Source organism: Rhinopithecus roxellana, chromosome 16 (assembly GCF_007565055.1).
Source record: "Rhinopithecus roxellana isolate Shanxi Qingling chromosome 16, ASM756505v1, whole genome shotgun sequence".
Lineage (NCBI taxonomy): Eukaryota > Metazoa > Chordata > Mammalia > Primates > Cercopithecidae > Rhinopithecus > Rhinopithecus roxellana.
This window is the reverse complement of record NC_044564.1, coordinates 42,072,965-42,087,558: the sequence shown is the minus strand read 5'-3', so window position 1 is coordinate 42,087,558 and position 14,594 is coordinate 42,072,965. Positions and strand designations below refer to the sequence as shown.

General features: G+C 35.9%; 1 protein-coding gene across 1 annotated transcript in view; it reads left to right on the top strand.

Moving 5' to 3' along the window:
• Nucleotides 1-14,594, top strand: part of VPS13A (vacuolar protein sorting 13 homolog A) — a 257,283-nt gene that overhangs the window by 230,883 nt on the left and 11,806 nt on the right. The window contains 3 exon segments of the mRNA XM_030919695.1: nt 8,763-8,848; nt 11,724-11,847; nt 13,665-13,739. Coding sequence (XP_030775555.1) covers nt 8,763-8,848; nt 11,724-11,847; nt 13,665-13,739 — 285 coding nt within the window.

Genomic DNA, 14,594 nt, shown 5'->3' with positions numbered 1-14,594 from the left:
TAGGATTTTTTTCTTTTTTCTCTTTCTTTCTTTTTTTTTCTTTTGAGACAGAGTCTTGCTTTGTCGCCCAGGTGGAGTGCAATGGTGCAATCTCGGCTCACTGCAACCTGCACCTCCTGGGTTCAAGCAGTTCTCCTGTCTGGGCCTCCTGAGTAGCTGGGATTACAGGCGCCTGCCACCACATGGGCTAGTTTTTGTATTTTTAGTAGAGATGGGGTTTCACCATGTTGGCCAGCCTGGTGACAATCTCCTGACCTCAGGTGATCAACCCACCTCGGCCTCCCAAAGTGCTGGGATTACAGGCATGAGCCACCACACCTGGCACTTTATTTATTTATTTATTTATTTATTTATTTATTTATTTATTTATTTATTTTTTAGATAGAGTCTTGCTCTGTCTCCCAGGCTGGAGTGCAATGATACGGTCTTGGCTCACTGCAGCCTCAAACTCCCAGGCTTAGTTGATCCTCACACCTCAGCCTCTTGAGTAGCTGAGACTACAGGCATGTGCCACCACAACTGTCTTTTTTTTTTAAATTTTTTGTAGAGATGGGGTTTCACCATGTTGCCTAAGCTAGTCCTGAACTCTTATGCTCAAGTGATCCACCCGCCATGGCCTCCCAAAGTCCTGGAATTACACACGTGAGCCACCTCACCTGGCCAGGGCCCTAGGATTTTTGGAATGGAACGTTGGCTTCAACTTAAAGTCACCAACTGCAGCAGGCATGGTAGCACCCACCTGTTGTCCCAGCTATTTGGGAGGCTGAGGCAAGAGGATCCTTTGAGCCCAGAAGTTCGAGTCCAGGTTGGGCAATATAGCAAGACCATGTCTCTAAAGAAAATGAAGTCACCAGCTTCACTAGCCCCTAAAAAGAGAATCCAAATGTCCTTTGAAGCTTTGAAGCCAGGCATTGACCTCTCTAGCTATGAAAGTCCTGGATAGCATCTTTCAATAGAAGTCTGTCTCATCTATGTTGAAAATCTGTAGTTTAGTGAAGCCACTGTCATCAGTGATCTTAACTAGATCTTCTGGATAACCTGCTGCAGCTGCTCCATCAGCACTTGCTGCTTCACCTTGTGCTTTTTGTGTTATGTAGATGAATTCTTTCCTTAAGCCTCATGAACCAACCTCTGCTAGCTTCAACTTTTCTTCTGCAGTTTCCTCACCTCTCTCAGCCTTCATATAATTGAAGAGAGTTAGGGCCTTGCTCTGGATTAGACTTTGGCTTGAAGAAATGTGGCTGGTTTATCTTCTGTCCAGACCACTAAAACTTTCTCCATATCAGCAATCAGGCTGTTTTGCTTTCTTACAATTCTTGTGTTCACTGGAGTAATGCTTTCATAATACTTCCCTTCAAGAACTTTCCCTTTGCATTCAAAATTGGCTGTTTGGTACAAGAGGTACTACCTTTCAGCCTCTCTCAGCTTTTGACATGCCTTTCTCACTAAGCTTGGTCGTTTCTAGCTTTTGATTTAAAGTGATGAACATATAACTCTTCATTTCACTTTAACACCTAAGGGTCATTGTAGGGCTGTTAATTGGCCTAATTTCAATATTGTTACTCAGGTAATAGACTCAAGGAGAGGCAGAGGATTTGGGAAACGTCCAATCGGTGGGGCAGTCAGAACACACATATTTATAGATTAAGTTCACTATGGGTGTAGTTTATGGCACTTCAAACAGGACTATAAAATAGGAGTATCAAAGATCAGTGATTACAGATCACCATAACAGATACAATCATGATAAAAAAAGTTTGAAATTTATTGTAAGAATTACCAAAATGTGACATAGAGACAAGAAATGAGTACATGCTGCTGGACGAATGGTGCCTGTAGACTTGCTTGATGCAGAGTTTCCATAAACCTTCAATTTGTAAAAAACACAATATCTGGGAAATACAATAAAGTGGAGTATAATAAAATTAGATATGCCAGTAATTATTAGCATGGTGCCTAATAATAACTCATTATATTTTTATTACTCCAGATAAATACCAGTTTATGCAAGTTCTTAGTCATCATTATATAAATTCCTCATTTTTCTCCTCTTTACCAAGATAAAAGAATCTATTTTATTTAAGAGTAGATTTTAAGAATTTAAAAGAATAGATTTTAAGAATTTTAAAAAGAATATTTTTTTCCTTTCAAGGTTAATAGAGTAGTTAAAATACTGTGACAGTTTTCCACATACTAATTGGCAAGCAGTTGAAACAGTAAAACCTCAGTGATTTGAACTGCACTGAATTATACAGTATTTTAAAAGAAATGTTACTGCTGCTTCCAGGGATGTATAATATGGTGGACCCATAAATGTTGATCCGGTAGAGGTTCTGCTGAACTGCTTTAGTGAGACTTTTGTTACTGTGCACCTACATTACCCTTGATGCACCCACTCTGGCCCTTCTCCTAGAATATATTAAGTACATTAATTGATGGTCTGCTGTTGTCAGTACACATAACTATTTCGTGAGCATAGTTCTTTTCCTTCTCCAGGCTTTTGGTTGTACAGTTGATGACCACAATTCATATCTCTTAAGATATAGTAGTTTCTTTCAGTTGATTTTATGTCAAAGGTTATGCTCAGCTTTCCTGCCGTGTCTAAGCTGTCAGTATAGTCTATACCTATGGTTTTGCTGACAGTCAAGATAGCATATTAGCATGAGAGAAGATGAAGGTATGAGGGATAAAATAAGTACTGGTTGCTCTTGAGATCTGACGATATAATCAATAAGATTTTATTTTTTGAAAACCAACTTACCTCACAAGGTAAGCTATGTGTCACTTCTTTATTCTTGTTTATATTTATTCTCATTCAAGGATATGAAATCATTAAGTTTTGATGTCATAAATTTCTACCATATTTGATTATGAAGCTCGCTTGAATACCTTCTTTTTCCTGGCCATGGCACTTAAGTCTGAGGTTTGAAGTGAATTAGTAAAACTTTCTTCATCCCTAAACATTCATCATATAACTCTAAGGAAGTTATACTTATTGACTAAGTTTTCTCTAAAGATAAGATTGTTTTGAACAATTTATCTATTTACTTCTTAGTTTTAAAATGGCAGTATTTACCATTTTACAATTAACTTCCTGAATTTTGTTGGTTTTAGAAATAAGCTTAAATTTTAAGTAGAATCTATTCATAAATGCTTCCTCTTTCCCACTCCTCTCCTGAACCCTCAAATTAACCAGTCTATAAAGCCATTTATTTGTTATCTAGTGTATTTTCTTGCTAGGTAGTATTCATTTTTATCTTTCATCTAGATGAATTTCATGTTTTTTTTGTTTTTTATTTTTTGTTTTTGTGATGGAGTCTCACTCTGTTGCCCAGGCTGGAGTGCAATGGTGTGATCTCAGCCCACTGCAACCTCTGCCTCCTGGGTTCAAATGATTCTGCCAGCCTCAGCCTCCCAAGTAGCTGGGATTACAGGCACCTGCCACCACACCCAGCTAATTTTGTGTATTTTTAGTGGAGACGGGGTCTCACCATCTTGGCCAGGCTGGTCTCAAACTCCTGGCCTCAGGGGATTTGCCCGCTTCAGCCTCCCAAAGTGCTGGGATTACAGGCGTGAGCCACCATGGCTGGCCGAATTTCATGTTTTTAATCCCCCATTTTTGCTACATATTTTTAAAACTCATACCTCTTTGCAACACTTGTCTTCCAAATGAGTCAGATATTGATTAGATTTGGGTTTTTTATTTTGCTGAACATGTTCTTGTCCTTTAACAAATCTTCTTAAATATATTTCCCATTAATGATTAACACAGTCTTTGGGACTTAAGGCCTTTTATTTTAGTGATTTATTCCTATTTTTAATCTTTTCATATTTTGCATTTTTCAGAAGTATTTTTGTTAAGGGATTCTGTTTCTCCATAACATTTGGATGATTTGGGAGTGTTAGAAATGTCTCTGTTGCCATGGCTGTGTCCTTCAAGTTCCACTTTCTTTATGTTTCCAAATGTATCATTAATTTGGTTTGAATTTATTTATGTCTAATAAAGTATGGTTTATGTACTCATCTTTGCTAAATGCAAAAGGACGTGTTTACCAGTAAACATATATTTTAATTATTACCTATAGATTCTGACAATTGTATATAATGAATGCAGTTTCCACTGTGTTTTTGTGTATTTCTTTCAGTAATTCTTAAACGATGATAGGTAATTTATATATATACTTCCTAATGAATAAGGCAAAAAAATGTTTTTGCTTTCACATTTAAGCGTATAAATGAGGCTAACATGTCTAAAGTACTGGCATTGTTAATTCTTTCATATTTCAGCCAAATCTTCATCTTTATGTAAAGACCCTACATGATAATTCCTAAACCTGATTTTGCTAATTCTTCCTTTATTTTAAAGGCTATCAAATTATTTTAGTAGAACCATTTATACCTAGCATCTGTTTGGGATGGAGGAAGATAGGATTTTTGATACTAAATTATTTGAATACTGTTGACCTGGAAAAAATTAGCAGCCTACCTCGGCAACTATCAGTATCCAGGATATCAAAGACATTTTTTGCGGTACCATGAGGAAAGTATGATACCATAAGGAGGAAACATCATGATATGTTTGGTATCGTGAAATGCACTGGAATTAGAAGTGAAGAATCCAGTTTTCTGAGCCCAGTTTTGCAACTTTGCCAAGCAAGTCACTTAGATGTCCTCTTACCTAATTACACAAGATGGTGAAAATTTAGATTTAGAAGATTCATTAGAGACTTACTGATCCTCAGTTTGTGTGTAAAAGGAAGGGATTGGTTTGGATGAACAATAGGAGTTTTTCAGGTCTAAAATTCTCGGTTTTTTTCACCTAAAAAAATGATGTTTTGAGAATTCTAAAGCTTAATATATAATGCATTTATAAAGTCAGGCAGGAATTTGTGACTACAGCGTGACATTTGTAGACTTTTTACAGTGTGATGTTCTCTCCCATAACTTCTGTGGATTCAGTTTCAAAGTTTTGGATCCTGTTTATAATGTTCTTATTCCGTATTGTCTTGTTTATAATGAACACTGAGCAGCAAGATTTTGCTGTGTGATGAGTTATCTTTGACATTTATTCAAATACAGTCACTCTAATAACAAAGAATACAGTTGATTATGTTTCAAAGCAGACTACTATGACCATAAAGCTCATTCATCTTTCAAGTGTTACATTTAAGGTTTTGGATGGAAAGCATTATATGAATTACTTTCTTTGGACTTTTTTTTATTTCTTATTTATACCAGATGCTGTTGTGACTGTCGAAACTGGTTTAACTGCTTATATGCACAGATTAGATTTGATTTAAGTTGGGTCTGAAAAGTAGAAAGTGATGAGAGGTAGGCTTAATTACAATGCCCAAACTTAGCATAATATGGAAATAAAAGTTAGGTACTTGGAATAAACCATAGCTTTTAAATTATTTGAAGGTTAGGATCTATTAATGGTGCATGTAGGCTCTTGAATTCTATTAGCTGTGGTATTCTTGAGGAGGTCAACATTTGTATTTTTGATTTTTAAACTTGGCCACATGGAACAAAAGAAAATGAATCTTTGTAGCCAGTTTCTTTTCAGATATCAAAAAACTGAAACAATAAAAGAATGTAAAAATTAAAAAAAAAAAAAGCTTAACTTCTACCTCCACCATTATGCTTCAAAAGCCCAGAGATCAGTGCTGTTAATAGATTGATGTGTACCTTCTAGAAGTTTCTTATGTATGTACAAGTATATGTACATGTATGCATTTCTACTTTTCATTCTATACATTCTCTTTTGTAATATAATTTTATTTACTATAATCTTATACATCTATGTCAGTATGCACAGGTCATTTTTCTTTTTTATGACTTCATAATGCCCCATTATATGACTGTACATGAATTTAACTAATACCCTATTAATGAATATTTAGATTTTGTACTTTTAATACAGTATTGCTGTGAATATTCTTATATGTCTATTTTGGCATACTTTTGCCTAAGATAAATTCTAGCAGTGGAATTGCTAACTCAGATGGTATGTTTAATTGATTTGCATTTTCCTGATTTTGAGTTATAGTGAATATTTTCTCATGTTTATCAGTCAGGTATTGTTTGTTTTTTGCTGAACTACCTGTTCATATTCTTCACACATTTTTCTTTTGCTTTACTCATTATTTTCTGTCAGTTTCTTCAAATTGCTGTAATTGTCTATTTTGAAATGGACTCTCTCTCTCTGTATTGACAAATATTTTCCCAAATCGTCCTTTGAGTTTTGTGTTATTTTACTTAATTACTGTTTATTTGCTTATCGTTTTGCCATTAGTAGTGGTTAAGTTCTATGTACTTACCAATTTTTTATGTTGTGTTTTATGGACTTTGTTATATTTTGGCCTTTCCCACTTCAAGATTATTAAAATGTTACTTTTTCTAGTACTTTTATAGTCATTTTGTATATTAAATCATGGATCCATGTAGAATTGATTGATATAGAGAGAGAAGGATACAGCTTTAGCCAGTGAGTTACTTAAAACACCATTTATTTGATAATGCATGTATTTACCCACTGATTTGAAGTGCTGTCTTGATTTAATAAATTTCTGTAATTGGATAGGATTTTATAATGTCCTATATGCATATGGTCAGTTTCTGCAATCTGTATTCTTTCCTTTGATATGTCTGCATATACTTTACCAGCACCAAACTGTTTCACTCCTGCAGCTTTATAAATTGCATTAATGTCTGCTAGAGTAGCTCTTCTCGTTCTTCTTTCATAATTTACTGTATATTACCACATATTTTTCCTAGATAAGTTTTAGTATAATTTTGACAAATCACTTCTTACCTCTTACCCCGTGCTCCAAAAACCACCATCTTGGGATCACATGAAGAGTGTGTGTGTGTGTGTGTGTGTGTGTGTGTGTATTAGGAGTCAATAACATCTTTATTATGATAATTTTTTATGTCCAAGAATAAGATATGGATTTCCATTTTCAAAATTTCTTTTACTCCCCTGAATACAGTGGTATGGCTTTTTATCACCTATATTCTGCACATTATTTATTAAACTTATGTATAAATATTTATCTTTTTTATTACCCTTGTAAACAGGGTTTCTTTCTCTTCCATTTCCAAATTGATTACTGGGTTTTGTGTGCTTGGCTTTTCCAAATGTATTGTCATTCACAAATAATTTCTACTCATGATGCTTCTTCCTCTTAATAATTTATATTTCTTAAAACATAGTTCATTTCATCTAAGTTTTCAAAATTACTTGCATAATTTATAAATTATCTAATACAGTAGTCCTATCATATCCACAATTGCTTTCTGCAGTTTCAGTTACCCTTGGCCAACCATGGTTTGAAAATATTAAATAGAAAATTTCAGAAATATACCTTCACATACCTTTTATTACAGTATAATTGTTCTATTTTATTATTGGTCATTAATCTCTTATTGTGCCTAATTTATAAATTAAACTTTATCATAGGTATGTATATATAGGAAAACCATAGAATATATGTAGGGCTCAGTGCTGTCTGTGGTTTCAGGTACCCACTGGAGGTCCAGGAACATATCCCCCTGCAGATAAGGGGGAACTACTGTAATTCATCTTAATTTTTTTCTGAATCTGTATTTATGTCCCTTTTTCATTTGTAATACAAAGTATTTGTGTTTATTTGCCCTACCTACTACAGTATATAGTAAAGACATTCTTTTCCTCAATATTTTATAATCATTGAATTTAGAAACTTCTTCCATGCAATTAATCTGTATGATTCATCCTGCTATTTTAGTTTTCTTTTTAACTTCTTTCTCAGATAAAAATGAAAACTATCAATTTTTTATACCAAGATCATCATGAAGTTACTTCTTAGCTTTCTTCTAAGCTGAATCACTTTAGTTTTTTGGTACAGCTTCATGGAACACAATTTTCTAAAACCTTTATATCCTCTCTTGGATTTCTTCATGGTTTTTCACATTTTGGCTAAATTCATAACATGCCTCTTCTCAAGGGATCTTAGTCATAATTACATTGCTTGCCTTGCCTGTAAAAATAGTAGGCTAGCCTGCTATATACTTTAAATAGCTGAAGTAACTCCATCCTCAGAGCAAATATTACTGAAAATAGTATTTAAAATGATAACTCTATTTCCTTCATATGATTATATTTACATTTTTGAAGCAAACAGTTGTTAATAAACAGTGTCATGGATATACAGTGTTTCAACAGTCTTGAAAATAAAGATTGTTTCAAAGGCTAAGTAAGCCTTGGGGTCCCTGTTTGTCCAGAAACTCTCTGCTCTTTATTTTTTATTGAGTTGTGAGATGGACAAAGAAAAGCATGTTTGTAAGATATATACGGAATTTCTAGGGCAAGGCAGAAGCTAATAAGTAATTTATGTGATGCATATGTTTATATATGTGTTAGTATTTACATGTGTTTTTGTACAAATATTATTAAATACTAATATATTTTCCAATATAAAGTCACTGTAATAGTTAAATACCTCATTAGATTGAATCTAAACTTTGTAAGATAACATTAGCTTCTAAAAGTCTAGCAGTAAAGGTTGGCATTGCTGCAACCGAGTAATCTTAAATAAAGTAGTGCAAGTAAATGCTTTTAAAAAGGAAACAGCAATGATTTTACAAATAATGAAATCTGTTTTCTGTATGTTCATGGTTTGCCCCATTGAGAAATGGTTTTTAGAGGACTATAAGGCATTGTTTGCATTACAGTAGGAATATTATCAATTTTCTCATTGTCTCTCACCTTTTTCTTTTAGGTCATGGAAAATGGAAGATTTGCAAAATACAAATATTTTACCCACGTCATGATCAATAAGACAGATATGCTAATGATAACCAGATGGTAACTTCCTTTCTTTCTCTTATGTAATTCACTAAGGGTTTAACTGGCAGCCACCCATGCGGTGAAGATCTGTTATTCATCTTTTGTTCCATATAGTCACAGTGATTCTTGGGTCCTCTTGCTCCACAAGCCTAACTCCCTAAACGTTACATAAATGTCCTGCATAGCTTTGTGCATGCATACAGATAAACACAGTCATGCACAGACACAAATATTTTAGTATTTTTTTCAACCAATTCAAACGGATGCAGAAATTCCATAAAACTGTCCTCTTAAAAGTAAGCTTTCTCCTCACTGAAGAAGTGTACAATTTTAGGTTATCCCAGAAGTCAGCAGTCCTCTGATAGTATCTGTTTGTTAGAATACATATAGATTAACGTAAGTGGATATACTGGTAGAAGCAGATAAAATTTTAGGTGGATACTACAGCGACTTCTTCAAATAGACAGTGGAGGGGTACATGCAAAAATACACAGTGGCATTAGCCTCAGAGGGGCAAGTGTGCAGGAGTCATTGTTAAACTAGGGAAGGAATGAGCAAGTGCATTAGTAAGATGGCAGTCTCTGGGTGGTGGAGAGTGAAAATACGGTCAGTGGGGAGAAGTTAGAACTAAAGAGAAATGAATTGTTAGTCTATGGTTTTGTTCACTATTGAAAGGTAAAGTTACATGAACATTGTGTTGGTTCAAGGTGACTATGAAGCAGTCACTTTTAATGTTGTAATCTCAATTTCTGAATCTAAAATGTATAGCCCTATTTTAATTTTCTTATTTAAAAAGTAACACCAAGTGGAAAACTTCCACAATATTAGAAGTTATACCTGTAAAAAGTAAGTCTTCATTCCACCCCAGATATTAGTACCTCTGTTCCCTTCCAAGAGGCAGCCCATTTTTTGTTTCCTTTGTATCCTTCTTGAAATAGTCTATGCCTCTACAGGTAGACATACACACATATTTTAATGCAGATGAAAGTCTCTTATACATAGCATTATGTACTTAGTTTTTTCACTTGAGATCTATATTTTGAAGGTTATTACATGTCAACATATGGAGATCTTTCTTAATTTGTAAATTCCTGCCTAATATTTATTTAGGAGTATGTACTAATTTACCTGTAACTTGTTTCTAGACTTTTGTAATTGCAGACATTGCTTCAGCAATCATTTTTGCTCATAAAAATTTTCCATCATGTTTTTGGTAACTCACTTTCCCATTGACTAAAGGAAAGGTAACTAATCAGCATTAAGCAAAATCAATTGCAAAGTTTGGTTCCAAATCTTGCAACAAGTTTTTTTTTTTTTTTTTTTTTTTTCCTCAATGCAGTGGACCTCCTTTAGATGAGGCCACAGTGCCTTGACAGAGTAAGGGAAGTGAATTAGTTGTAGTTGAATAAAACATGATGGTTATACTTGGGATTCCCTTTCCAAGTTTCGGGTTTGAGGATAAAAGGATCTTTGAATGAGGACTGGGAATAGCTACTACATTGGCCAGTTGTCTGTGATTTTTCACATGGTTGGAGATGTCCTGGAGCACCACTGGGTTTGCTCCATCAGCTCCTGTAATCCAGGATTGGTAAAGGAGGGGAACAGGGACAGAAGATGGAAGTGAGAGAGATAAATCCTGGCTAGCTTTCTCCTTTTCCATCCTAGCCAGGAGCCAGATGTTTCTTTAACTCAATCTAATAGAAACCTCTGGTTGCACCTACTACTGATGTTTCAATCAGAAAGAAAAACTAAGAAGAAAGACATTTGAAGGAGGGATTAAATAGACTTCTTATAGACAGAAGGTATTTTCGTTTCTTGGTTTCTTTCTTCAAAATGGGAAAACAAGAATTTATTTAAAAATTAGAATGATGCTTTTTGAAGTCTTCCTCTAAAATTGGCAGTAATGGGACTTGATTTTACTTGTGAACATCCCAAGGCCCTCAGTATGATGATTCTGTTCAACATGGTTAGAAAAGCTTCTTTCTGATGTAGTTGGGAAATACGTTACATGGAGCCTTAGAAATGAAAGTGTTTATTCTTATGCATTAATTATATGAAAGTTTCTCTAAATACTGGCTGATAATTGGTTCTGTAAATGTATCCTGTTTCTTATGACATGCCTTACATATTTGATTTTATAAGTGCTTCAGTTTTTCTAAATATGTTGTGCTATAAATTTCCCATTGAGCATTATGTGAGCTGCATCCCACAAATTTTATGTTGTATTTTCATTCTCATTCTGTTCAAAATATTTTCTAATTTCTTTTGAGATTCTTTGACCCCTGGATTATTTGGAAGCATTACTTTTAAGCGTTTGTAAATGCTATTGTTATCTTTTTGTTTTGGTTTCTAGTTTAGTTCTGTTAGGATCCGAGAACACACTTTATGGTTTCAGTTCTTTTTATTTTTATTTTTTTATTTTACTTTTTTTTTTTTTTTTTTTTTTTTTTTGAGGCAGAGTCTTTCTCTGTCGCCCAGGCTCAAGTGCAGTGGTGCGATCTCAGCTCACTGCAAGCTCTGCCTCCTGGGTTCACGCCGTTCTCCATTCTCTTGCCTCAGCCTCCCGAGTAGCTGGGACTACAGGCTCCCGCCACCGTGCCCGGCTAATTTTTTGTATTTTTGGTAGAGACGGGGTTTCACCGTGTTAGCCAGGCTGGTCTCGATCTCCTGACATTGTGATTTGTCCGCCTCAGCCTCCCAAAGTGCTGGGATTACAGGCATGAGCCTGTGCGCCCAGCCCCTCAGTTCTTTTAAATTCATTAAGAATATAGAATATAGTCTATGTTGATGAATATTGCATTTGCACTTGAGATTCATTCGTATCCTGTTTTTATCGGCTATAAGTGCCTCAATTTTAAAGTGAATTCTGTTTTTTTTGTTTTTGTTTTTGCAGTGGTGTATTGTTTGTAACAAAGGGAACATTTGGACAGCTCACGTGTGAGTGGCAGTATAGCTTTGATGAGTTTACCAAAGAGCCATTCATTGTTCATGGGAGAAGATTGCGCATTGAAGCAAAGGTATGTTGAATAGATTTCTTTGTTGAAAACTTGGAACTGAAAATAATGCTTTGAAATCGTCTTTTTTATTTGTACAATGCTCTACCTCTTTTATAGATGTCACCTTCTCTTGGTATGGTTTTCCTTTAATATCTGCTGTCTTACCCAGGCTTAAAGAAAAAAAAAAAAACTAAGCCAAGAAAAACTGTGCTTTCTGTGCTATTGCACTGACAATAACATTCCTGGGCCCTCGTTGTATGTTCAGTAACAGAACCCCACCTTCCCACATATGAAATAATGGGTAGTGGCTATTAGCCTGTACTCCAGTCCATATTGCTTTCCTGGCTTTTTATTTTTCCCTTTTTAACATTAATACTTTATCTTATCTCTTTGATTTCTTCCCCTTCCACCTCTTCATGAGACCTCATATCTACAGTTCTGCAATCATTCTGTTTTTTGAGACAGTCCCTTGCCCTGTCGCCCAGGCTGGAGCACAGTGGCGCTCTTGGCTCACTGCAACCTCCACCTCCCGAATTCAAGCGATTCTCCTGCCTCAGCCTCCTGAGTAGCTGGGACTACAGGCATGTGCCACCATGCCAGACTAATTTTTATATTTTTAGTACAGATGGTGTTTCACCAGGTTGGCCAGTCTGGTCTTGAATTCCTGGGCCCAAGTGATCTGCCTGCCTCAGCCTCCCAAAGTGCTGTGATTATAGACATGAGCCACTGCGCCCAGCCTTATCCTTTTTTTTTAATTAGAAGAAGCTAATTTCTTCTAGTGTCCATATTTGCATGGATAGTTGAGTTACTTATAGAAGATGTTAGACTAGTAAAACCCTCACTTTGCCTCCCTATGACCTTACCCATACATACAGAGGAAAACATCATCCTTGTCCTCAATAGTTTCACTTCTGTTTGTCCCTGAAATGCGTAATATCTGCTCTGAGACAGTCCCCATCCCCCACTACCAATACTAAATCTAATACCAATGGAGCATAAACAGTGGAGGAAAATCATCTAGGGCCCGACCTGATCTCTTTGATTCTAAACTGTATTCTTACTGTATGACTGGATTAAAATGGCAGAAGTACATACATGCACACATACAACATATGTGTTTACGTATGTATGCATACACACGCATGTGTGTATATTTTTAAGCTGGATTCACTCATGATTCTGTGGCCAGATAACAACTGTGTAAGAAATTGTTTGGAAAGGAATAACAGTGGCACTACTCCCCGACTTACCTCCTTCCCATCCTTTATGTCAACCCTTTATGGCTTTAGCAATTGAAATATCACCTTAAGCTTTTTAACTTAGGTTTAGTGATAATGGTTGTGTTATTAATAGAATGTAGTCTTTTTTTCTATTGGTTTTGATTCTTCTTGGTTCTTCATTCTTGTCTTTTTTAAAGTGCATGATTTGTGTAGATGAATACTTTAGGCATGCAGTAATAAAGCTTTGTGGCATTTCTTTCTTTTTTTTGAGATGCAGTCTCACTCTGTCGCCCAGGCTGGAGTGCAGTGGCGCGATACCAGCTCACTGCAAGCTCTGCCTCCTGGGTTCACGCCTTTCTCCTGCCTCAGTCTCCCCAGTAGCTGGGACTACAGGCGCCCGCCACCTCGCCCGGCTAATTTTTTGTATCTTTAGTAGAGACAGGGTTTCACCGTGTTAGCCGGGATGATCTCGATCTCCTGACCTCATGATCTGCCCACCTCAGCCTCCCAAAGTGCTGGGATTACAGGTGTGAGCCACCGTGCCTGGCCTGTGGCATTTCTTTATGGATTTTTACAACCAGATTTTCTTTTTAATGAATTTATGTATTCTGTTTATAGGAACGAGTGAAGTCTGTATTTCATGCCAGAGAGTTTGGAAAAATAATTAACTTCAAGACCCCGGAGGATGCCAGGGTAAATATAATAAATCTTTTATTTAAAAAGATAGGAGCTGCTCACTCCAAAACCATGTAAGTGCACTATTTTTTAAGGTAGATACATTTTGTTTCGGAGTTTTTGTTTGTTTTGCTTTTGTGTTTTGACAGGTTTTAGTATATGTAACCAGATATTTTCCCCAGCCTTTTTTTTTTTTTTTTTTTACTGGATTCAATTCAGCATACCTACTTGCTTTTCAAACCAGAATGCTCCATCTTACTTTAAATGCTAACTATAATTTTTTAATTAAAAAAGTCAACAAACACAAATTATTTTTAGTGTAAATCCATCAGCTCCAGCAGAAAAGTATAACCCCACATTGTTGATTTTTCTACTGCATAGCTACCGTGATTTTTTAAAAAGTTGCCATAGCATGACACAGACCAAAGGGAGCCAAGCCCGACAGAAAATCCAAGTTTGAATACTGATTCTGTCCTTCCTGACTATAGAATCTTGGACATCCAGAGAAGGCTACTGGATTCAGTTATCTTTCCCTATCTTAGGGCTATTCTAACTAGGCTCTTCTTTTTTGGCGGGGGTGGGGGGGCTTAAATCAGTTTTTTTTTTTTTTAATTTTACTTTCAGTTCTAGGGTACATGTGCACAATGTGCAGGTTTGTTACATATGTATGCATGTGCCATGTTGGTGTGCTGCACCCATCAACTCGTCAGCACCCATCAACTCGTCATTTACATCAGGTATAACTCCCAAAGCCATCCCTCCCCCCTCCCCACAATAGGCCCCGGTGTGTGATGTTCCCCTTCCCATGTCCAAGTGATCTCATTGTTCAATTACCACCTATGAGTGAGAACATGCGGTGTTTGGTTTTCTGTT